Source organism: Octopus bimaculoides, chromosome 19 (assembly GCF_046866305.1).
Source record: "Octopus bimaculoides isolate indiv1 chromosome 19, ASM4686630v1, whole genome shotgun sequence".
NCBI lineage: Eukaryota > Metazoa > Mollusca > Cephalopoda > Octopoda > Octopodidae > Octopus > Octopus bimaculoides.
Genome location: NC_142946.1, coordinates 26359838 through 26386093, shown reverse-complemented (window position 1 = coordinate 26386093; position 26256 = coordinate 26359838). Strand labels below are relative to the sequence as shown.

At 35.5% G+C, this 26256-nt stretch overlaps 2 protein-coding genes across 6 annotated transcripts in view; one reads left to right on the top strand and one right to left on the bottom strand.

Annotated features, from left to right (window-relative positions):
- Positions 1–258: 258 nt before the first annotated feature.
- On the bottom strand, positions 259–26241 carry LOC106877572 (activating signal cointegrator 1 complex subunit 1). Of its 2 annotated transcripts, none has more exons than XM_014926509.3 (8): positions 26107–26241; positions 21964–22067; positions 21458–21661; positions 15619–15797; positions 14575–14711; positions 13385–13504; positions 10231–10423; positions 259–989 (listed from the first exon to the last, which is right to left on the bottom strand). In XM_014926509.3, the coding sequence occupies exons 1-8, from the start codon at positions 26121–26123 to the stop codon at positions 873–875; spliced, it is 1071 nt and encodes a 356-aa protein (XP_014781995.1). In that variant the 5' UTR covers positions 26124–26241; the 3' UTR covers positions 259–872. The 2 variants fall into 2 exon arrangements, with proteins under 2 accessions (XP_014781995.1, XP_014781996.1); XM_014926510.3 differs by lacking the exon at positions 26107–26241 and adding an exon at positions 25639–25777.
- The window catches only part of LOC106877571 (uncharacterized), a 65817-nt gene continuing 65303 nt past the window's right edge, over positions 25743–26256 (top strand). For 2 of the 4 annotated variants that reach the window (XM_089366657.1, XM_089366656.1), the window contains exon 1: positions 25743–25773. The gene's annotated coding sequence lies outside the window, so the exon portion shown is untranslated. Of the gene's footprint in view, positions 25774–25938; positions 26054–26256 lie in introns of those variants that run through there. The other 2 variants (XM_014926508.3, XM_089366655.1) reach the window with 1 other exon arrangement.

The following is a 26256-nucleotide window of genomic DNA, read 5'->3' as shown; positions in this document are numbered from 1 at the left end:
ATTTCTGTCATAATTTTCCAAAAGATATGTATCTTGTTGCGAGATACATAAGCATCTTCATAATTCTAATAATTTTCTTTGAAAAAATAATGACCTATTTGGATCTTGAATTCCTTTCAGGATATCTATGTATATTTGTAATGAATGTGCATCCACATCATTTATACCAACCAAGGCATCAATTGTGGTGAGTCCTGATGATAAAGATAATGAAATGTTTTGAATAAAGTTGTTAATGAATGGAGAATGAGAAAAGAATGCAAACATAATATTTATTTAAATTTCTTTTCAGACCTTTTCACATTTTCAACACAACAATTTTCCTGTAACACACCTAACTTCTGCCTGTTAATCTAATCTTTCATTTAATTTTCTCCTTCCTCAATATATAAATATTTTGTCTCTCAATTACTTGTTCTATTTAAATACAGCTTTCATTATATTCTCTCATTTTCCTCAAAATAAACAACTCAGACTGTTCTTCTTTTCACAATATATTGACATAATTCACCTTAAACATTATGTTTGAAGAACTGATCTTCCCAATTTATGGAGACAAGCATTGGTTTCCCCAAAGTGTATACACCATATTGATTAGATAATCATTAAATATGCTAATTCTTCAGAGAAAACCACTGTTTTTAAGAATAAAATTTTTATTTATGAATTACAAGAAGTTATTCATGAAACCAGTATCACCTGGTGATGAAACAAATGTAACAAATAGTGAACAGATGATTTGTTTTCCACATCAGTCAATATTAATACTTAGTATTAAGTAACAAGTCAAGATAGGTGCATGGCCCTTTCAATCAAACCATACAGTCATGAAGACACAAAATTTGAGCAAGGTGCCATTTTCCCTTTTTTCATCATGGCAACTTGATAACAGCAGCTGGTATATAATAACCATCTTTCCCAGAAGAATATCTGTTTGAAAGATGAATTTCTCCAATATAGTATGGACCAAAGTTAAAGTTTCCAAATTTCTGAAATTGAAAATGAAAAAGAAAATCATTTAAAATTTTTTTTTACAGAATAATTCAGAGGAGAAAGTAGACATTCATAGCCTAGACTAGTGAAATCAATACAGCTAATATTTAGTTTTTTATTTCTGTGGGTTCATGCCTATAGAGAAAATGCAAACAGGAAATTTCAGAAAAATGTAGTTTGAGGGATAAAGATTTGGGATGAAGTAGAGTTGAGTGAATAAAGAAGGCTTGAGAATTGTGGGTGCACAATTTTGATCAGTGTGTTTCCTTGATGTCTGTGGTGACTCAGTTTTGTTGCTGTTAAAGAAGACTAGGTTATCATATCCCCATTAGAGGATATTTTCAAGTCTTTTTCCTTCAAAGTAGTACATGTCAGGAGGTTGCATATAGATGAAACCTGTGTACACAAGGTTGTCAAAGAATGCAGTATGATATCATCTGTATAGGACTGGGTTTTGCTAGAAATAACAAAGAATAGATTCATCATCATCATCCTTTGACATTTACTTTTCTATGCTTTCATGGATCAGAAGGAATTTGTTGAGACAGATTTTCTACAGCTAAATGCCCTTATTGTCACCAACTCTCACTTGTTACCAAGCAAGGTGATATTTCCCCATAGTTGGGAGACTGGGAGCAAACAACATTGCTTGTATGACAATGATGCTCATTTATAACTATCATATGCTGTTAAGACAAGGGTACACACAAACATGCACATATGTACATACATTATATATATATATATATATATATATATATATATATATATATATAACGAAATAGAAGGGGATATTTAACGAAATAGAAGGGGATATAGCATCATACATTTAACGAAATAGAAGGGGATATAGCATCATACAACGTGGAAGACAATTGGAGATTTCTGCGGGACAACCTGTTGAAAGCCACCGACCAGATTTGTGGGTGGTGTAAGGTCCCCTCCCGACCCAGAGTAACGTGGTGGTGGAACAAGGAGGTAGACAGGGCTATTAGACAAAAGAAACAGGCTTGGAAGGACTGGAAGAACGGTGGTAGCAGGGAATTGTACCAATGTGCCAGAAGGGAGGCTAGGCGACAGGTTTATTTAGCCAGAGGGGAAGCAGATAAGGAAAGATTTGCCAATGTTCTGCGCCGTGAGGACCAAAGACTCGAGGTATTTCGTGTTGCAAGACAGTGTAGGAGAGAGAATAGTGATGTTGTAGGAGAGAAATGTGTTCGCATGGATGATGGTACGCTTGCATTAAATGAGGATGCAAAGAAAGAGGTCTGGAGATGCCACTACGATAGATTGCTTAACAAAGGGAATGAATGGGAGAAAGAGAGCCTGCCGTATGTCGACCCAATAGAGGGACCAGCTATCCGAGTTGATAGTACCAGGGTAGATAAAGCAATTAAGAGTATGAAGACCGGGAAAGCCCCCGGCCCATCAGGAATCACTGCAGAGATGCTCAAAATATCTGGCAGTGTTGGCTATAGCCTAGTCACCCGTATTACGAACCAGGTGATACACGAAGGAGTCATACCCAATGACTGGTGTAGCAGCATCATAGTCAACTGCTACAAAGGTAAAGGTGACGCTTTAGATACAAATAATTACAGAGGCATCAAGCTGTTAGATCAGGTTATGAAAGTTACAGAGAGGGTCATAGCCCAACTAATTAGGGAGCGAATCAATTTAGATGAGATGCAGTTTGGGTTCGTGCCAGGTAAAAGCACTACTGATGCCTTATTTCTAGTGAGACAGTTGCAGGAGAAATACCTAGCTAAGGATAAACCTCTGTACCTGGCTTTCGTTGACATGGAGAAAGCCTTTGACAGGGTCCCCCGATCCCTTATCTGGTGGTCAATGAGGAAACTTGGGATAGAAGAATGGTTAGTGAGAGCTGTGCGAGCCATGTACAGAGATGCTGCCAGTAAGGTGAGGGTTGGAAATGAGTACAGCAATGAATTCCGGGTAGAGGTAGGGGTCCACCAAGGTTCCGTCCTCAGCCCCCTCTTATTTACCATAGTCCTCCAGGCAATCACAGAGGAGTTCAAGACAGGTTGCCCCTGGGAGCTCCTCTATGCTGATGACCTTGCCCTAATTGCGGAGTCACTATCAGAACTAGAGGAGAAGTTTCAGGTGTGGAAGCAAGGTCTAGAATTGAAGGGCCTTAGAGTCAACCTAGCTAAAACCAAAATCCTAATAAGTAGGAAGGTAGATAAAACACAAACCCCTTCAGGTAGATGGCCCTGCTCAGTATGTAGAAAAGGAGTAGGTAGTAACTCTATAAGATGTACCCGGTGCAAGCTATGGACACATAAGAGGTGCAGCAACATCAAAGGCAGGTTAACTAGCAAGTTAGTTTTTGTTTGTGGCAGATGTTCAGGTGCAATAAAGACTGCAAACAAACAGGAAACAACTTCTATCTCATTCCAGGGTGAAAAACTAGAGGTAGTCGATAGCTTCCGCTATCTGGGCGACCAAGTTAGTAGTGGGGGTGGGTGCGCTGAAAGTGTAGCTGCTAGAATAAGAATAGCCTGGGCAAAGTTTAGAGAGCTCTTACCCCTGCTGGCGACAAAGGGACTCTCACTCAGAGTAAAAGGCAGACTGTATGACGCATGCGTACGAACAACCATGCTACATGGCAGTGAAACATGGGCTGTAACTGCTGAGGACATACGTAAGCTCGCAAGGAATGAAGCCAGTATGCTCCGTTGGATGTGTAATGTCAATGTGAATACCCGTCAGAGTGTAAGTATCTTGAGAGAAAAGCTGAACATTAGAAGCATCAGTTGTGGCGTGCAAGAGAGACGATTGCGCTGGTATGGACATGTGGTGAGAATGGAGGAGGATAGCTGCGTGAAAAAGTGCCACACCCTAACAGTTGAGGGAACCCGTGGAAGAGGTAGGCCCAGGAAGACCTGGGCTGAGGTGGTGAGGCAAGACCTTCGTACATTGGGCCTCACCGAGGCGATGACTACTGACCGAGACCTTTGGAAATGTGCTGTGCGTGAGAAGACCCGGCAAGCCAAGTAAGATCGTTGCCAGTGCCCCTGGACTGGTTCTTGTGCGGGTGGCACATGAGATGCACCATTTTGAGCGTGGCCGTTGCCAGTACCGCCTGACTGGCTCCTGTAGGATTTTCGAGCGAGATCGTTGCCAGTGCCCCTGGACTGGCTTGTGCGGGTGGCACATAAAAGACACCATTTCGAGCGTGGCCGTTTTCGTGCGGGTGATATGTAAAAGCACCCACTACACTCTCTGAGTGGTTGGCGTTAGGAAGGGCATCCAGCTGTAGAAACTCTGCCAAATCAGACTGGAGCCTGGTGTTGCCATCCGGTTTCACCAGTCCTCAGTCAAATCGTCCAACCCATGCTAGCATGGAAAGCGGACGTTAAACGATGATGATGATGATGATGATATATATATATATATATATATAATTTATCCCCACTTAAAAGTGGATGTTGTGTTAGAAAACAGAATACTGCAATAGTTACATATGGTCTTGTGATGCATATAAGCACTTGTGTTTATATCACTAGTGGGTGATAATCTTCTGCCATCACTGCCTGGACAACCAGATCATGTGATTTCAGACTTCCTTGGCCTTGTCAATGATAGATGCCTGAAAGCTGGAAATGACAGTGATTTCTCTGCTAGAAATATACATGCATAAGAGAGGTTCTCTCATTGTAACTATCACAGTATTCTGTGTTCTAACACAACATCCACTTTTAAGTAGGGATAAATATTACCTTTTGGTAATACTGCTTCTGTTGCCATTAATTATTTTTTAACAAACCCATTGGCTATTTGCAACAACAGTGCCTGATTAGGTACTGAGATTCTATGTATGTCGTTAGCAGAGAAATTACTGCCATTTCCAGCTTTTGGGCATCTATCATTGAGAAGGTCAAGGAAGGCCAAAACCACATGACCTGGTAGTCCCAGTGGTGATGGCAGAGGTGCTTATATGCACCTCCTGTCCATATGAGAGGTTCCCTCATGGTAAATATCATAGTATTCTGTGTCCTAACACAACTTTTAAGTGGGGATAAATATTACATTTTGGCATTAATACTGTTTCTGTAACCATTAATTATATATATATATATATATATATATATATATATATATATATATATATATATATATATATATATATATACACTCTAGCAGAAATACCTGGTGTTGCCTGGGTTAAAGAAAATAATAAAATTTAAAAACGCCATCTAGATTACACAGGTCTCAACTGCTAATAGCTGAGATACCAACTTTCTACATTAATAACTCTCCAACCCATGCCAGTATGGAACATAGACGTTAAGTGAGATGTGAAAAGATAGTTTTCAACTCATATATAAAGTAAATACACATAATTCAAAAAACACTTTTAGTCTAACTTATTTCATAACCAAGAAACAGGTACAGATTATAAACAATAAAAGGCCGTGTGTAAAGTACGCACACAAACAGACAGCAAATTTATCACGTTATTGTTTCACTTTTATATACACAGATATACATTCACGCATGTCAGTTGAAAAGTGAAAGTGTAATAGTAATACTGACTTTAACACTCAATGGTCTTACACTTCTGTATATGACATGGACATACTATTCATGCAAGTGCTTCTTCATATACTATGTTTTCAGTTTTGCCATGTTTACTGAGAATGTAGATTTTCTTTTCATCTCCAACTCTAGAACATCCAACATACAGCTGATCATGTGAGAAGCAAGGTTGAAGGAGGTTAAGTCCCACCACCTTTAGAGATTGACCTTGTGCTTTGTTGATAGACATTGCTAAGCTAAGTTTGACAGGAAACTGCAGTCTCTTGAAATGTAAGGGGAGATCATTTGAGATGAGAGGTATCCTTGGAATGAAGACATTCTCACCTATCGTGTTGCCTGTAATTATCGCTGCTTCCAACACATGGGGCATGGCTGTTTTAACAACCAACCTTGTTCCATTGCAGAGTCTGGGGTGCATCAAGGTTTCTTAATAGCATTATGGGAGCACCTGTCTTCATGATTAGAATGTGTGGTGGAAATCCTGGTGGCTGAAGTGAATTGAGGAACTCCACTGGGTAATGCATTACCTGTTCTTGATCAGAGACAGAGTCACTTGATCTGTATGAACATTCAGGTCCTGGAAGCTGAGACAACAAATTTAGATTCAGCTTGTGTACAGCATCATTCGTTGGTGCCAGAATTGTTCTTTCACATAGCCACTTGTGACTTTTATAGTTTGTGGCTATGTTTGGAAACACCTTGCTCTTTAGGGAGGCAGTCATATTGCCACATGGGAGGTGGTGCAGACTATCTTCTGGATCTTGTGGAAGTTTTACATTTCCAATGTCAAGTAACTTGTTGGAGAACTGTGTGGCTAACGGGTCACCATGAATGTGAACCCCCATGCTGGTTGTTAGAGTAGGCTGCTTGACATGTTGCCAGATATATAAGGACTTGATAGAAGCTCTCAACTCATCTGCCCTTGTTTCTCTGGGAATGGCAGGTAGCGTTTGCCTGAAGTCACCAGCCATGAGAAGGGTGACACCACCCATGATCTTCTTATTGTTCCTGAAGTCTTGTAGTGTTGTATCAAGCACTTCAAAGGCTGCCTTATTGAACTGTGTCTGGGGTACAGTAAACCCTTTCACCATTCTCCAAGTGAACTGCAAAATGTTGCACATGGGGATACTTCTCATGAATGGGGATACCTCTCATGAATGGGGAACTTGAAGATTCTCCAACATGCTTCACCACTGCTGATATACCTTCCCATTTGGAAGGTCTTGATTTCATCATTGTTCTCTGAATCCTGAACTGCAAAGACTGCTATGTCAAATCCCTTGTCATATTTGCACACATACTTAATGGATTTCACTGAGTTACAGAACTCAACATTGATGTGTGCATTGAATATCTTGGAGAGGAGGGTACAGTATGGTACTATCCATCTGTTGTCAACTAGAATTTCAGTATGAGATGACTTCTTGATGGTGGTTTCAAATCCACCATCACTTGGCCTTCTTCTTCTGTAGAGTGGATAACCATCATGTCCAGTCTGTGTCTCTTGAAGGAACTACTTTGGAAAGCTTTTTGTACACTTTCTATTCTGCATGCATAGAGCATGTAAGTTGATGTTCCCACATGGACCATGGACCATTTGAGTCTTGACCACATTGAAGAGTTCTGGATCTTCCTGAGGATCTGGAATTTCTGCACTGATGAATTTGTCTATCGTTCTGGCATGGATTTTGTCTGTAAGCCAGAGCAGGATGTGTACATGAGGAAGTCCACGTTTCTGCCACTCTATTGTATACATGTAGCATCTAGTGGAACCAAATACTTTATCTTTGGTCAGTAACTGCATGAGCTTGATAACCTTCTGTCTGAAGACTCTTGCAATTATGTCATGTCTATCTTTAGGCTGTTAGTTTGAGAAGAGTTCATTTTGAATCTCTTTCCATTTAGGATTGCACGTGAAGGTTATGAAAAGGTCTGGTCTGCCGTAGTGTCTAACATATGTCATTGCATCTTGTGTGTGCTCATGCATGTATCTGGGGCTTTCTATGAATGATGATGGAAGGATGATTCGCTGGCCCATGTTGTTGACATCATGATCATTCAGCATTGCATCTTGCAGGTGAGCATATGATTCCACTCTCAGTTTCTTTTGGTTCAGTCTCAAGTAGAGTAATCGTTCACTTTCAATTTTTGCATACATGTCAACAATGAACTGACTGAACAGATCTCTATAATGTAGGATGTGGTTTGAATCGTGACTCCTAACCATGATGTGGAATGCATAGAAGTCATTGGATGAAACTCACTTAGAGGAGTTTGTCTGTCTGTCAACATAGTATCTTGTCCATAACAGAACAGCATAGGATCTGTATGTTTCTGAAATCCTCATCAGTGTGCTGTCTCTGAGATGGAGGACAATGTCATGCTTGTCATGTTCTTGGCCAACCAGAAGCACAGCTATTTCATTTGCTGTGGGCACATTAAGCCTCCTTCCATGTTTCTTGTCTGATCTGATAATTACCTTGTAATCCATGGAGTCAGGTGGAATTGTTTCAAGTACAGTCTTGAAGCTTCTGATCAGGTTGTTTTTGTTATGAAGCATCTTTTGCAGAGACACTACAATGTTCATCCTAATGCCGGACTGTTCTTGCATCTCTCTTACCCTTTTTGTTGAGAATCATCCATAAAATATGTTTGAAGGAATTTTGATGATTCATTTGACAGAGGTAGTAGAGAGCCAATCCGATGATAAATCTGATCTTGGATCTTGAAAGTTGTCATGAATCCTGGCTCAGTTATATCTCTTGTGGCTCCAAATGATGTCATCTGTAGTGCAGCATTAAACTGTCTAATTTCGTTTTGGGAGTGCTTAGAATCTTGGTCAGTTGATGACAATAGTTTCTTCAATGGCTCTGTAAGTTGGAGGATTGCAGGGAGTTTAACCTTTCCACCACTGCAGCACAGTGCAGGTATCTCTGCAGGCCACTTCCTTGCTTTACAATATATGCACTCAGTTGTCATTGCACCAATGGAAACTCTAGTGTCATCTGCTGTCCGAAGTCAAATTATTTATGCATCCCAAGTATGGAGGTAATTGGTGAAGCCATTTTCACATGAAAAGTGAATACACACACATCTCTATTTTATATATTAGATAAACAATGGACTTTTTTCACTGTCCATCAACCAAATTCACTCACAAGGCTTGGTCAGCCCAAGGTCATAGTATATGTGTGGCACAATGGAACTGAAACCTGAAAGCCAGATCACTTGCAAGGAACAGCTTAACAGAGACAAACTGGAGTTATGGTGAGGGTATTGGGAAGGGAGCAGTTTGGGCAACAGGCAGATTAGAGTTGATTTTTGTTAAAAATCATTTAAATGGCCTGAAATAATGTCAAATACTTGAAAGGAGTCTATTATCCATCTAATCTCATATAGAAATTGACAAGAAAAACACAGTTTTTCAAGAAACTGGAGCCCCATGTCATAAAAGCAAGGTCCTGGTCTTAATATAACATATTTAATAGAAATATTGATAGAAAGTTGTGAGTAACATCAAAAATTACATTAATCACAAAATTGAGAGTAACATTAACCAAATAATAGGTAAACATGAATTAGTCTGTCATTAATAATTTAATCAAATCCAGGCCTAATTGTATAAAAGCTATGATATGAGTTCAAAGACAGTCTACAGAGATAAACTTACATTCAATGTTGGGAAATTTTTCATGAAATTTATTCCAAGTTAAATTAATGTGTTCTATTATCCTGGCTATAAAGTAATAGTAGGCCAAGTATTCATTATATTACACTGCAATACTGAGACTCACAAGACAATGTGTCTCAGAAATGCTCATTATATGAATGTAAGCACTAGAACCTCATCTATTGCACCCCATATATTTAGTTGAGACATACAAAATATTACATCTGATAAACAATCACAGTTACTTGATTTTGGAATCAATAACAGAACTTTTAATTTCATGATTTAAGAGTTACTTAATATGCAGATTTGTGATAGTAGCTACTAGTGATTATTTCTGCTTATTGCTCCGTTATACCTGAAATAGTGAGATTTGATGCAAAATTCACATAAGTGCACTGCACAAAACTTTATATAGGTGTGTATTTCAGTAATAAAATGGACAGAAGCAAATTTCCAATCATCAAAGAGCCCGAATCCAAAGACACAGATGACTGTTAAAACAAGCTACTTTCTTAGATATAAAAACTTTTTAAAATACCATATCACATGCATACACTCATTTTGCAGATGATACTTTCCTCAATTGCAATTCTTTTACTTGTCATTCCTTCCTGCAACATTTATGTTCTCTTATTCTCTCTTACTGTATGTATGTCAATCTGTCTAAACACAAGTTAAAGAGAGTACTGAAATGTTGAATGAACAATCAAGCAAGACATTCAATGAGTAATAGAGGAGTAAGTGTGTATGTGTCAAGTCTGGTTTCTAGTTTTTATTTTAGTCTTGGGGGCGGGGGGTCATTCAAAATTCATTAAGGAATCTCCTCATAGAGGCCAGAAAAATGAAAGACGAAAGTGACTAAGGCAAGATTTGGACTAAGACCACAGATGGGTAGGATTAAATATTTTAAAACACAATGTAACAAAAATAAAATAGCAGAAGCTGCGAAGTAGTTAATACAAGGGAGTGTACTCTATCTTGTAACGTATGTTATTACTTACCTTTAATATTTGTTTAGCATCAAAAGATTTTCTTGGGGTTCCACGATTAGATTGAACGCGAGCAACACCTGAAGGATCACTGCGAAATAGCGTATTCATTATGGTTGCATGTAATTTCACACGGTCGTAGTCCTTCTGCATTAATCCTGCCATTGTGAATTTCTCAACTAACTGATTACACAATACTTCAAGCCTAAAAGGTATTCAAATAATAAATTTTACAGCATTTGTGTAACAATTAAATAATAAATCATAAGTTATCAAATGTCGAAACCTTACTACTACTGTAATAATTTGCCAACATTTTTCACTAATAACAGGTTCTGCATGTAAATACTGGATTGAAAAAACCTTTTGGATAGCAAAAATGCAAAGGCTGTCATATCTACAGGAGATGTGGGTTCATGTCACATGAATCCCCATCTCCTGTAGACATGATAGACATAGGCAGCCTTTTATTTTTTTTTCTCTCCACATGGGTTTTTCTGTTCAATGTTTACATGCTTTTGTTTATAGTTTTCGGTGTATGTGCTTTGAGATATATTAAAAGATTTCACATTCTTTCAAAAGTTTGGCAATAACAATATATATATATATATATATATATATATATATATATATATATCTTAGTCATGGCCAATGCTAGCATCACCCATGCTGGTGGCACATAAAAAACCTTCCGATTGTTGGGTCTCACAGAGGCAAAGTGGCTGATGCCAGTGGTATGTGAAAAGCACATTTCAACTGTTGGGCCTCATGGAGGCAATGATGAATGACCAAGACCTTTGGATTTATGCTGTGCTTGAGAAGAAAACCATCAAACCAAGTAAAATTGCAGTCGTGACAGATACTGGTGTCACACAAAAGGCACCCATGCTGGTGGCATATAAAAGCACCCATTACATTCTTAGAGTGGTTGGCATTAGGAAGGGAATCCAGCCATAGAAACCATGCCAAATCAGATTGGTGTCTGGTGCAGCCTTCCAGCTTGCCAGCCCTGGTCAAACCATCCAACCCATGCCAGCATGGACAAAGAATGTTAAATGATGATGATAATGAAATACATATATATATATATATACATACATCTACAAGACTGCCAGCAGTTTTAAGGAAAAGGTTAGTTATATACCAGACCCTAACTCCTCAAGAGAAAATGTCACTGGAAAGTGTTGTGGTTCACACCTCCCTTCTCTTTAAGTGTTAAAACTCATGTGGGTAAGATTTTCTTAAGCTTAGCAGACAAACACTCCCCTCATACAAATAATTAAAATATTTAACAAGCACACCCTGAGGGTTTCTTTTAGTCATGTACCCAACATAAAAAAGAAATTGGTAGGTAGGTCCACACCTGAGACAGAAGCAGGATGCTCATGTGAGGGTATCACAGCATGTCCACTTAACGGCCACTGTAATACAGAAACCATTGTATATGAGGCAGAGATAACAGCAACTGAACCAAATGGGCAACCAAACATGCAAGAGTATGTCGGAGCAATTGATGGGCTCTTTAGAACCTGATACAACAACCACAAGTCCTCCTTCAACATTCTGGAGAGACAAAACTCCACAATGCTGGCCAAGCATGTATGGTTATTGAAAGAAAGCACCAGAGAATACAACATAAAGTGGAGGATATTGAAGAAAAGCAAAGCTTACTTCCATAGCAGCAGGAAGTGCAGATTATGCCTACCCAAGAAGAGCCATATTAAAGAACTCCCAACATCCAGGCAGCTATCTGAACAGCAAAAGTAAAATTTTCAATCCTTGCCCACATGAACAGAAGTATATTCTATCATATCTACAAGCCCCATGACTATAATCACCAGTTCCCTAAATTCGGCCCTCCTACAATCCAATACCTGGGAATCCAGCAAAAAGTTTGACCAGAACATACACAAATGCACTCACTGCACCTTCACACCGTAACACAGCAGACATTCACCCAATAAATCCTTTTTCCACCTCCCAGTATACACTCTTATACATATGGTACCCCTACACATACTTCATACCTACACAAATACTCCAAAGCATACAACTAAAAGATAAACAAAGCATACACAGAGTTACATAATCGGGCTGCTTTTTAACACACTATTGAATCCCTAATGCAAAATCAATTGGTAAGATCGGCTGTAATGGATATATAATATTGTACACTTCAATTAACGCCTCCTCCTCTATAACAAGACACCTGTTTCTGCCTCTCTGTGTCTCTGTCACTCTCTAACCTCTCATCTGACACAAAATCCCCTCCTCCAATGCCCCCTCCCCTCTCAAAATTCCTTGTCTTGCAAGTTCCTTGATAACCCTGCCAGTGCTGGTGCCATGTAACAAAGCATCCCATCCACACTGTAAATTGGTTGGCATTTGGTAGGGCATCCAGCAGTAAAAATCATGACAAACTGATCTTGCCTGTGCTGGGGCCACATAAAAAGCACTCAGTCCACTCTGCAGAGTGGTTGGTGTTAGGAAAGGCATCCAGCCATAAAAACCCTGCCAAAACAAGCACAGTAACCTGAGTGGCTCCTGTCAATCATCCTACCCATGCATGCATGGAAGATAAACATTAAACAATGGCAATAATGAAGATATATATATATATATATATATATATATATATATATATATATATATATATACATACATACAGAAATACACAAACAACATTCATACATGTTTTTCCTATATAGACATGTACGAGTATATATCCATTTCACACAACATATCTAGACATGAGCACAAATGCATCATATATAAAAAGAAGTACACCCATCATGAGGAGGTGGTGAGGGATGGGTGGGATTAAAATGGGAAATGACAATAACTTATCTTATAACCATTATAATAATACATGCTTCACAATTGTTCAATGCTGTATGAAGATTCCTAGAGTATTTAGATATTTATCAAGTAAAATGGCAACCACCATAAACAGTAAACAATAGCTTATTTCACACTATATACAGGAATAAACAACTTCACAAACTACCATCGTTTGCTAAGACTGAGGGTTAGGGTAAAACTATTGAAATTACATATTAAGAAAAAGAATATAAGAACTTAACTTAAGAGTCTTTTGTGCACATCTTGCTCATGTACATAATTTATATTTTATTACACAAAATGGAATGCTTCTAGAAAGTCTCACCTTTCAGAATTTTCTGGTTGGATTACTTTAATATAAAGAACGTCTACAGCTCCAGGATCATCATTCATATATTCCAAACCAACAAGCTGACAGTGAAGGGGTTCATCTTTTAAAAGTGGCCTACAAATAATATATTTTTGTTATAAATGGAATACTAAGATAAATTACAATTATGTATTTAAAACATTTCTTTATTTAGTAAATCAGATATTTAACAGCACCAGAGACATGCTTTGTGGCAAAAGAGACGTCATTAACAGATGTTGCAGTATTAACTGAGACATGTCTTGTCACATAGCAGCATAGACACGTCTTGTCATGTAGTAACATTAACAGAGACATGTCTTGACATTTAGTAGCATTAACACAGATATGTCTTGTCATGTAGCAACATTAACTGACACATGTTTTGTCAAATGGCAACATTACCAGAGACATGCTTTTTCATGTGGCAGTAACATACATATTTGGTGGAGTGGCAACAGCAAAGACGTGTCTTGTTGTACAGCACAGTACAGAGACATCAATACAGACTATCCTATATTAATATTATCCTGGAAGTTAAGGTGGCAAGCTTGCAGAATTGTTAGCACAACAGGTAAAATGCTTAGCGACATTTCATCCATCTTCACATTCTGAGTTCAAATTCTACCAAGGCTGACTTTGCCTTTCATCTTTGCAGGGTCAATAAAATAACTACCAGTTGAACACTGGAATTGATGTAATTGACTTGCCTCTCCTCCCAAAATTGCTGGCCTTGTGCCAAAATTTGAATCAATATTATCCTGGAAGTAAACCTATGAAAATAAGCACTTGCACAATTTGAAATATATTTACACATTGGATTATCTATACAAATGACCTATTCAAACTCAGATTTATCTGAGAAGACAATGACTGAAAAAAAGGTTTTAACTGCAACAATTTGCTGTATATCTTTCATTATCTAATGATTTAAACACAACTAAGTCTCATAGGAAGCTGTAAATAAGTCAGACATAGTGATAAAGTAAATGTCAGTATAGGCATAAAACCATAAAATTCCATGTTCAAATGAAAGCATCATAATCTAAAGAAAAACATCCTATTTCAATTGGCTACTGTTACAATCTGGTTTGGTTAGATACATTCCTAATTTAATTTGCTGCTAAAACAAATTAAGTTATTTCAAAGAAATAGTAAAGCATTACCGAATTAAATTTTCATTGCATTTGTTTAGTAATTCTGTAGCTTTTTCAACCTCTGATTCACTTAGTAACACCAATGTTCCAATAGTTAAATGCAGCTTCTGACAATTTTGAAAGATCGATGCATCCAAACCCAAATCCTATAATGGAATTTAAAGTTTTTTTTTGTTTAACAATTCACAATCCTTAAATACATAACCAACACAAGAAAATTAATTAAAATTATTTTAATGAGTAATTTGAAAACATTTATGTTAGATTTTGTACTTGCAAGAATGTTTAGAATTTTAATGTTTAAAAACCAGATTTTGTTTGGTATTGCTTAATTTAAAAAGTCATAAAACAATAAACAAGTGGTATATTTATCACAAAGTAAAAATAGAAATTCTATTATCAAGGACTGATTCAACCAATAAAGGAAATACAGAAAAGAAAAGAATTGTGGAAACTTAAACAAACATCTATTTATTATAAATACTAATGCACCTGAAAAGATGGAGACTTTGTAGTTGATTGTGGGGCTTCCCTTTCAATAATATCAGTTGTTTCCCAACTAAGGCAAAAATCATCACCTGGGAACCAACTCACAGGAAGACAAACTATAAATAATTTTCCAAAATCATGTCATGATTGTTGATGTACATAAAACCTGATCATACAACTGGATATGTGGCATGTCCATTATCATTCCTAACATAAATACATGTTATAGATGATAGTGGTGATGACAGGCCCTCACAAAATAAAAGGTTTTCTTTTTGACAGCCAGAATATTTATAAAAACATTTGCAAATGAGATACTTCAGTCATTTCAGCAGACAATACCAGCTCACAAAAAAAGTCATTCTTGATAGCAATAATTCATCACTGAAAACTGAGGATCTTTATTCTTTTAGAATGTAAAAAATGGGTAATTTTCAGAAACTAATAAATTAAGAAAAGATTGTGAATGAAGGATATTAACCATCTTAATCAACTTATTAAGTCACTATTGTTCACAAACACCAGGTTTTTAAAAAGTTTTAAGTAAATTTTAAGTAAATTTACCCCATCACATTCTCGAAGCACATCTTCTTTAAACTCCAAAACTTGATTGTGTATAGATTTGGCTGTGATTGGAATAGAGAGGAAGTGTGTGAAAGGTTGTTTCTGTCTTGCTGAAATAACCAGTAATTCCAATCGGGTATATGCAGAAACCACACCTTTCTTGTCTCGACCCAGGATTACTAAAATATAATATAACAAACAAACAAACAAAAAAACTCAGTTGTGACATGTTATATATTTTACCTACTTTCAAAAAGATAATTGATAAAAATCACTAAAAGTATATTTATCAACAACTTATATTACTTTCTCTATAATGCATTGTTCTATGCAGGCAAAATGGTCTTATCGAAAAAAATTTTAATTATTTGCACATTCCTTCTAGAATTCACTCTCCACCACACTTGTCCATCCTTTAATAGCTTACCACAATTCAAACAGAAAATGAAATGTGGATTTAAGCATTTTAGCACTAACAATACAGTCATGAAATGAAACAGGTGCTTTTCTTATGTTTACTAAGATTCATTTAACAATGTACACCCAAGAAATTATCATCATCTAAACTAGTGTATGTGAGTGTATGTATATATATGTATTTTCTTATACTTGGTAACCTCACTAGTACTGGTGCCAGGAAAAAAGCACCCAGTACACCCCATAAAGTGGTTGGCATCAGAAAGGGCATCCAGTCATAGAAACCATTTCCAAAGCAGACACAGTCGCTCTTGTTCATCAGTTCCAGCCTATGCCAGTGTGGAAAATGGACATTAGAAAATGATGATGATGTATGTACGTTTTGGGCTGAAAAAATGAGAACAAATACTAAATGCATGTAGTTGCATTTACTTATTTGCAAATAGTTGATGATTCCCTGCATAGCTACATAGTTTCTTCTTACATGCAGCCATTCATGTGCCTGGATGGCCTCACTTAAGTGAAAAACTTTGAAGTAGAGACAGTGAGGATTATCAACTGATTCCAAATTTATCCTTCTTACTTTTATTACAATGTTTCTGTGTCATCAAGTATGACATAATTATGTCATATGGTACATCAAGTACAACATTATGTCATACAGCAATATCAACAACAGACAACAGTATAATCAAATTTATCATTAAGATTATAATGGGTTGTTACAAGACAGCAGATAATCATATCTAAAGAACAGTGGACTTTAAAAATATTTTTCTGGGCAGCAGTACATCATTATCAACATTTAACGTCCATTTTCCATGCTGGCATGGGTTAGAAAGCATGACAGGAACTGGCAAGGACAGAGGCTACACCAGATGCCATAGTCTGTTTTGGCTTGGTTTCTTCAACTTAATGCCCTTCCTAATCCCAACCACTGCACAGAGTGTACCAAGTACATTTTATGTGTCACCATCACCTGTGCTCTCTATGTGGCACCAGCACCCACACCAATGTTTTTTACATGGCACCTTAGTTTTAGGATATCAAATCTGTTGTGATGGACAGGTCTTCTTGAGTAAAGTAATGCACCACACATCTCAGTCTTCTGTCATCTCCTTCGTAAGGCTCAGTGTCTTGAGACTGACCTTCAATACTCTGTTCCATGTCTTCTTGGGTCTCCCTCTTCCACAACTTCCCTCTACTTTCAACAAAAAAAAAAAAGAATTCTGAAGCCTTGAAAGTTAGAACTATTCTTGGGTATATTTTGAGTTCTAATTCTAAATATCCCATAAGTTTTATCCTATAGGTTCTAGTCTTAGAGATACAGAATATTTCTTTATATTCTATCCACTATCCCCACATACATTGCAATTAGGGATCCCCAAGTACATTTTACTCCAATTTCAATGAATTCTCATTTGATGTCATTTTTATATAATTATTTTACAATAATTCCCAAGTGTGATGTTGTCAAAATATGTATCAAAAATGGGAAAGTAATTCATTCATTATTAATCTATTTATCAACTGAACAGATATTATGGCTTCATCTTAAAGAAATAGCATGCACCATCTAGATGTCTTTAACTATATTTGTGACACTGAATGAATGTAGGAAATCTATTTCTCATTTTTTTAACAGAGCACAATCTGCTTAATTTTGAGTATTGCTTGGAGACCGAGATAAGTAATGGGTTTCTTAAACTGTTTGCATAATTAACAGAGAGTATTTGAGGCAATGGATGGCAATGGACTAATGAGAAGAGGAGATAACTAAAATCTTGTGTGCTAATGGTTTGGCTGGAAACAAAAAATCAGTAAGATTGGTTCTGATTTTTGTATTGTCAATATCAAGAGGATCGATCAAAATAATCAAAGCAAATAGACATATCGTAATCAAGAATCAACCAGAAGAACTATCCTGCATCCAAATGAGATATTTGTTTCAGCTTCCAAAACTCCTAAATGGCAATGATGAATTACTTATGTCTAACGATATAGATTTCTGATTTATGGAATATGACTGATTTTCGAAAAACTTCATCAAAATTCTGGAATCAAAATTACATTTTATGGTAGCAGAGAAAAATATTCACTGCCCTTCTACTCAAAGGACACCATCCTAGCGTTCTACAATGATGTCAAGTTTTCTGATGAAACTGAGTAAATGAAAAAAACGTGCTAAATAAATGGTGGCTTTCCATTGACAGTTTCAAGTTTAGTGTAAAGTGTGTCCCTTTTAAACTACAGTAACAAATATGGCTCAATTTCAATTCATAACTCTTCAAATATGAGAGAGTTCAAAACAATCATTTTAGTTTTGGAGAAGATGATTTTTTTTATCAAGATCATCACTGAGAGGTTTGTGTAGACCTAAAGGTGAACATTTGAAAAACTTGCATAATGATATGCAAGCTCAGTTTAACGACCTGCTGAAGTTAAATATTCCACATCGGGTGACATTTCTTTTTGAAGTTAATGTTGCTGATGTAGATATCTGTTTGCAGGAGAATCTCATTGAATTGCAGAGTGATGAAATATTTCAAGCAAGATTTAAAGATGGAGAACATAATGTATGGAAAAGAAATGACACTGCTACAAAGTATCCACTATTCTGGTGGGGAAGCGCAGTTGTACTTTACTGCATTTCCTTTATCTTACCTTGTTGAATCTGGTTTCGGCCATGTCACTAACTTACTGTCAAAAGCTCGTAATCAAATGGACATTATAGAAAAAGATGATCTTCAATTATCATTGACAACATTGGAGTAGAATATTTTAAAACTAGCAGAGCAGCACCAACTGCCAGACGTGCATTAAAGAAATTAACACTAAAGTACTATCTGGTTTTAACAAATATATACTTGTATATTTATGACTCATTTTACTTGTGAACATTCATTTTTCATAGAATTTAGTTGTAAAGAAATTGGTTATAGGTCTACAGTTCACAAAATATTTTAACAATTTTTATACAAGTCCAAATAATATTTAATTATAAAAATACAATATGATTTTTTTTAAACATTGAATGGTGGTGGTGGTGGTAGGTTCACAGGAGTAAAATAGGAATCAAAGGGGTCCACAGATAAAAAAAGGTTGAGAACCCCTGGTTTACATAATTGTTGTTGAGAGTTTGGAACATAGGTGACAGGTACTATTTTAAAGAAACTTTTCCTTAAATTTGACCTGATTGTAATTGAGGTAGCTAATAAAATATCTAGATAATTTTTGGTGAAGAAGCTATAGTGAAGAAGCTATAAAGAATATTTCATGTTGAGTTTTTAGATTTAGTTTCATTAATTTCATATTATGTGCTATTTTTCCATAATCCTCTTTCATTTGACCAAGATATTTAAAATTTTGTTACATTTCTGATCTTTCTGATGTCTAAGGATGGATGTTTATGTGTATGACTCTTTTCACAAATCTAATTCTGGAGAACTGAAAGGGCATATTTACCTTGTCTAGTCTTACCCATTTTGCCCCGCCTAAATTTGTCTTTTATTTGCTCAAAGAGAACAATGATAATTTTCTGAACTAGTGATCTGAATATGTTATAGATTTTACTGATATACTTCGCTAGTTTTGGCAAGGTAGTGGACATTTGTAAAAAATATATTTTCTGCAAAGTCAAAAATGCAGTAAACATTATTCATTGTGCCCCACCTACTCTTACTGGAAACTGGAAAAGCAGACTCTTGGAAATAGCTGTTTCAATTTTCCTGTTTTTGTAGGGTGTGTTTTTTTTTTTTCCACAAATCTGTCTTTTAAATGTTGGTATCTCTCTCTCTCACACACACACACACACACTTACGTCTTTGGAGCAGCAACAATCACAAAAATGATTTTTTGTCTTTTTCATAATTTTCTGTCATTTTATCTTATTCTACTCACATTAAAAGGTAAAAAAATCTTACCCCACTCTTCCCTCCTGCAATGAAGGAAAAGTCAAACACCACAAGTGGAAGTGTGAAAAACAAAATTTGAATTTTGAAAAAGTGTATCTATGAAGTGACATTTTCAATCATTTATTTAAACTCTCTGCTAACTCACCAAATTCAATTATTTGAAATAGATGGGTTTTGAGATCTAAATTTGGTAATTTTCTAAAACTTTAATTCTTGTGTATGATGATGATGATGATGATGATGAAGGGGTCCACTGAACTTGAAGTGCTCCAGGCCCACCCTCTCCCCCATTGTTTAAATCCGGCCCTGTTGTGAAGCAATGAATCAAAGCAAATCAAGACGTTATTGACTCAAAGTAAATACAGAATGATAGCAGTGCACCTTATTTGACTGTCACTGAGAAGTGACACACAACTAATGCTAAGAGTGACTGTTAAATTAGGAGAAAGTGTGAGGAAAACCTTGCATGGATCCAACAGTGGACCAAACTACTGAGGTCAACTGCAATATAGTAGAAATAACCATTAAGGATATGAAAGCAGGAAAAGCTGCTGAATTATCAGAGATAATCAAGCAGACGCTGAAAATATCTCCAATACCACCAATATCTCCATGCACTACTAACTCAATGAAGTAGTTCAGGGAAATGTCACTTCCAATGACTGACACAGAAGTATTACTACAGAAGCAAAAGAGATTTAGAAAAAAGTAACTATAGAGACATTAAACTGATGGATCAAGTAACTGAAGTGACAGACAGTTATAGCAAATCAAAGTGAGAATGAACCTAAATGAGTTTGGTTTTGATCCAAGACATGGAAGCACTGACACCCTCTTCTTAATAAGCAACTACAAGAGAAATTCTTAACCAAGAATAAACCATTATACTAACGTTTGTTGCCTTGGAGAAGATCTTTGAAAGGGTACCATGCTCCATAGTCTGTTGGTCACTAAGAAAATTTAAGGCAGAGGAATGGCTTGTAAGCTATGCAAACCATGTATATAAGGGCCGTTAGCAAGATAAGAGTTTGTTATGAGATTAATGAGGAATTTAACCCACAAACAGGTGTCCACCAAGGCTGTTTTCACTCCTCTCCCTCCTGATTATAATAAGAACTTAAAGACAGTCTTCCCATAAGTATACTAACAATCTACTTTGCAAGAACAAATACGTTTAAGAATGAAAGGGAAAGTTTTTATGGAAGCAGACTAGAATTGAAAGGCCTAAAAGTCAATTTAGCAAAGATGACCATTTCAGTTAGCAAAATAGAAAACAGAACACTATTACCACAAAAATAGTCAAACAGAATTTGAATTTTTGTGTTACACAGACTTTGCCCAGCATTCAATTCATTTTTGGATATAGCCAAGATACATCATAAGATATTCAGCAAAAAGAAACAGGTACTTAGATTGTTCCAATTAAAATGAAACAAAAATATATTGTTCAATTTAAGGCTTTATCAATTTATCAAGAGAAAAACTTAGAAACAAATTTGTTTCCTCACCAATATCTCCATCCTGGCCCCTTGTAGGAATACGTATTTGGGTTCGTGTCTCATTCTCTATCCTTTTTTTTGTTTCTCCTTTCTTGCCAATAATGTATTTGAAATATTCACTTGCTATGGACATTTTCCCCTCAAATCCTTTTTCTGTCGCAACAACCTCAACATTGTCACAGCTTTCATCTTTTGCATATTCTGCATAATCCTCTGAAATAAAAAAATAAAAAACTCATTTAAAATTTTTCATTCACAATGCTAACACAAACTTAATTATTGTGGTTCTGTACAGATGGCATCTTTATGCAATTAATTCCAGTTTGAACAAATGAGTTGTCTGTTTTTTGTACATAAACAAAGCTTTACAGTTGGTTATAATTGTAGTTATGTAGTCTGTGTTGTTATTTCCATTTCATAAGTCTACATTAGTGTTGGTACTATTGATTAGCAATTGGTTCACTTTACAGAAAGTCTAGAAAATATTCCAGTAGGGAAGAAGAAAATGGTCTTACCAAATAACTCATCTTTAGCTTGTTTACTTTCAGTCTGTGAGGTTGGATACTTGCGATAAATTCTGTTGCCAATTTTCAATAAACTAGGCCTTAGAACCTCCATACTAAAAGAACAATGATAACAGGAAAATAATATTAGGAAACATTTCTAATTGGAACTAGAATTTATCATTTGAAAATTCAGATACAAAATTGTCAATTAAAAGAATAGATCAATTTTCAATAATGAAACTAACAATAAGTCTTAATTCACAATCACTTTGAGGTTAGGATGAATATATAGTTAGTTTCCAAATTATTAAGATATAAGAGATTATAACAAATGGATTTTAGACAAATATACAAGCAGAGTGTATATTTGTAGGGAAAGAATAATGTACATGTGTAATGGATAACAGAAGTACACTCCAGAAGTTATTGGGGTGGTGTTAGTTATAGAAAGATCAGAGATTTGGTTGATGTTTAGGAAAATGATCTGCCTACTGCAAAAAGTTTCTCTCTTCATATAAAAAGCAGAAGTACAATACTGTATGATAGTGAAATTTCTAAAGCCAAATATTAGGACCTGCAACAATTATACAGGATCAAAATGGGATCTTTTCCTTTTGGCCAGCACATAGAAAAAATAATCTTTTGTAACTAAACATTTTCAAATTTCGTATACTGGTAGAATGTATCATTTAAATCATTTACACTTGGCATTTTTAAGAAAATTCTTCATTTTCGAAGTTATTTCATGTTAAAGTTGTCATATTTTGGTAATTTCAACCAATCAATGACGTCTATTGAGGTGAAAACAATTACTGCTGTGGTTTGTCAACAAGACGTTCTGGTGGTGTAAATGTACTTTGCCACTGTTATTTCTGATATATTTACATTTGAGATACACGTGTATATAGTTTAATCAATCCAGTTATTAGTTATTTAAAAAAAATTTTCAGTTTATTTTGTTTGTAGAAGTATTTTCGTTTTGTTTTAGCATTTTTAAAATTGCCTATTTTGGGATCTTTTCCCTTGAATAAAATTACTGCTGTTGTTTGTCAACAACAACTATCGGCGGTAAATATTTTGTTTGTCACTGTTATTTATGACATCGTTCATACTGGTTTTAGCTTTAGAGTTTTAGGAGCAGGGTTAGGATTTTAGGGTTAGGGATAGGGTTTTAGAGTTAGGGTTAGGGTTGGGATTTTAGGGTTAGAGTTATGGAAAAATGTGAAAAATGAAGAAATTGGAGGTGGGGAACAAAAATGTCTTTCTGAAAATAGTAGCTGAAAAAAAACCCTAACCCTAACTCTAAAACCCTATCCCTAACCCTGACCCTAAACCTAAAGCTAAAACCAGTACAAACGCACAAACGATGTCATAAATAACAGTGAAAAAGTACATTTACACCGCCAGAACGTCTTGTTGACAAACCACAGCAGTAATTGTTTTCACATCAATAGACATATTGTCGTATTTCGGTAATTTCAACCAATCAATATTGGTTGAAATTACCAAACTACGACAACTTTAACATGAAATAACTTCGAAAAGAAGAATTTTCTTAGAAACGCCAAGAGTAAATGATGTTTTAAATGATACATTCTACCAGTATACGAAATTTGAGAGTGTTTAGTTACAAAAAATTTTTTTTCTATGTGCTGGCCAAAAGGAAAAATCCTCAAAATGTAATCCTTTTGATACACAGTTAGTAATTAAGAAATAGATTAAAGATACATTTAAGAAAGTAGTACAGAAATAACATTAAGATATGAATTTAGAAAAAACTAGTTTGAACATTAAATAATGTTCAAACTAATGTTTGAACATCATTTAATGTTCAAACTTAATAATGTAGTGAGGGAAATTTATTGATATACTGAGCAGCTAAATACCATAAGTATTTTGTCTAAAACCTTGCAAACTACTTCTCTAAATATTGAAATTACAACCTAATCAAGAATATTTTGAAAACTGATTCAAAATGGTTGTATTCTAGTTTCCATCATTAATTTTAAACATTAATATCCTTCTGAAAGATATCTTAAAACAATGAGACAGAGGTTTAAAATGAAATGGTTTTGCGGGTTGATATTTTGTCTTTTCTAGGTCCACAGGAACATATCAAAATTTATTTAAATGGCAATATTGGCCAATTCTTCCTTCTTTTTGTCAATTTTACATTCTTGCCACTACTTAAATTGCCACCGTCATACATATTTATAGACAGAATATAATGTCCACAAACACAAATCGAGCAAATGACAGGCAATATCTCAGTAGGTTGTCAAGCACTATCAAATTGGTCTTCTACACTATCCATATACTTACATAAATGTTTCAAAATTACATGAACAGAGCTTTGCACATGTAAATAAATCTACTTAATTACTTTTCTTATTTTTCCCACTACTCCTTTCTAAAGGACATAGTCAAGTCATACTTCAAACAATACAAAAGAGTATATTTCATATTGTCAGAAAGAAAAGATGTCAAACGTTTTGGACAATTGCTCTTCTTCAAAGAAAGGAAAACATCAGTAGGCTGCACCCTACATTCTGCTGAAAACGTCTTTGATCAAGTTTCAATTTCTGATATCGAACATTTAATTAGCATGTCGAATCTGCTGAGTAGCAAGAAAATGGCTGAAATGTGTTTAAATCCTCAGTACCCGAAATCCAGTTTTGAGTCATTGTTGCAGCTACTTTTGCTTATGCTAACAGCTTCGAGAAATGGCTATTCTATCCTATTTCGTGCTCCCATTGAAGTCAACAGGACTGATCACCCACTGATGATTTGGATCAGCAATTCTCTGCACTATTTTGATTATAACAGTATACCATACATTTAGATTTCCCTGATTGTTAGAATTAACAAAATGGAAAAACAAAACTTCAAATAAGCTATCATAAACTTATTGTAACTAGAAATAACGGTAAACAGTAAAATAAGTTTTGAAATTACTCCACTTTCTCCACCTTGTGGAATTTTCTTTTCTTTTTTATACTGGGCATGTTTATATGGTTATTTTGTTAAAAGGTGAATTAAGAAATGAATGTTAAACCAAACAAGTTTACATATAAGTAATCGATTTAAAATTACAGTAAATTAAAAGTGCATTAGTTTTCCCCACCCCAACTATAAGTCCTTGGCTACTTCCTTTAATGTTAATTTACCAGCAAACTATATACTATCATAGGCGAACTTTTGTTTTCCAGTCAAAATATACCTTTTAAAATATCCGCAGAATCTGAAATTTTCTGTTACATTTCATTAACCTTATAATAGAAATCAATTACAAATTCCTAATCCGTGAGAACACATCAAAATTGAATTTAGAATGGTTTGAATTGCTTTAACGATAATTAAAGTCATTATTAGTGGGGGGTGAGGAGAATAAATTTCTAAGGACTGTAATTAACAAACATACGGGTAAAACATTAGCATGTCTAACTTATTATTAGGCCCATTGGTTCAGTTTTATATTTAAACAAACATCTATTCCAGGTAACATGGAATAAAAGGTATTCATTTAAAATTTCCGGGAAGCTAATTTAATCTATTTGAAAGAGAAATATTTTTCAAGATCAGGAAAATTAACAGAAATTATTGTGCAGTTAAAAGGCAAAATTGTTAATAATAAGAGTGAAAAGATTTGGTGCAGCAATATATTAAGTATACACATCAATGTACCTAAGCGAAACAAAAATATTCTCGCTTTAAATAATCACGTTTCACTGAGCAAAGCAGGTAGCCGGGGATTATATTCAGTTCCGCCAATTCGGCGCACGCGTATTGGCTATTCGTGTTACCAATTTCTCAAATAAGGTATCAGGAAAATCCTTGTTTATTACTATTATTATTCAGTTGAGTAATTTTGGAGCTTTCAGACATTTCGATTTGAAAACGTAGTTTTCATGAAATAGTCAGTGCGTCCCGTTATGTCATTTTACAAGGTTTCCCGTTGTTGTCGCCCTTAACACACTCTTTGCTGCCTTCTGCCACTTTTGTTGAAAGTAAAAGGAGATAATTCTCACAGCTTTAAACCTATTTCACTCAACTGAATAACATTCTATATTAAATCATTCTGGCCATACCTCCTAGCAAGGTAAGAGATCTTAGATATTACTTTCACTTCTGTATTTAATATATATTTCTTACATTACTTCGTCCTTCATGGAAGCTTGTAGTCGTTTAGGTGTAATCGCAACAATGGGAATAATTGAGTAGCAGTTGGCTAATCGAGCAAAATTCTCGTTTCAGTGTTTCTTTATTTCCCAGAAGCGTCCTTAAATATTATATTTATTCTAA

Excerpts from the sequence above, each read along its gene's own strand:
- LOC106877572 (XM_014926509.3), bottom strand. Across the intron at positions 15,798-21,457 it reads GGGCCAGGATGGAGATATTG|TAATCCTGGGTCGAGACAAG; the intron begins GTGAGGAAACAA and ends ATTATATTTTAG. Across the intron at positions 14,712-15,618 it reads TGCTTCGAGAATGTGATGGG|GATTTGGGTTTGGATGCATC; the intron begins GTAAATTTACTT and ends ATTCCATTATAG.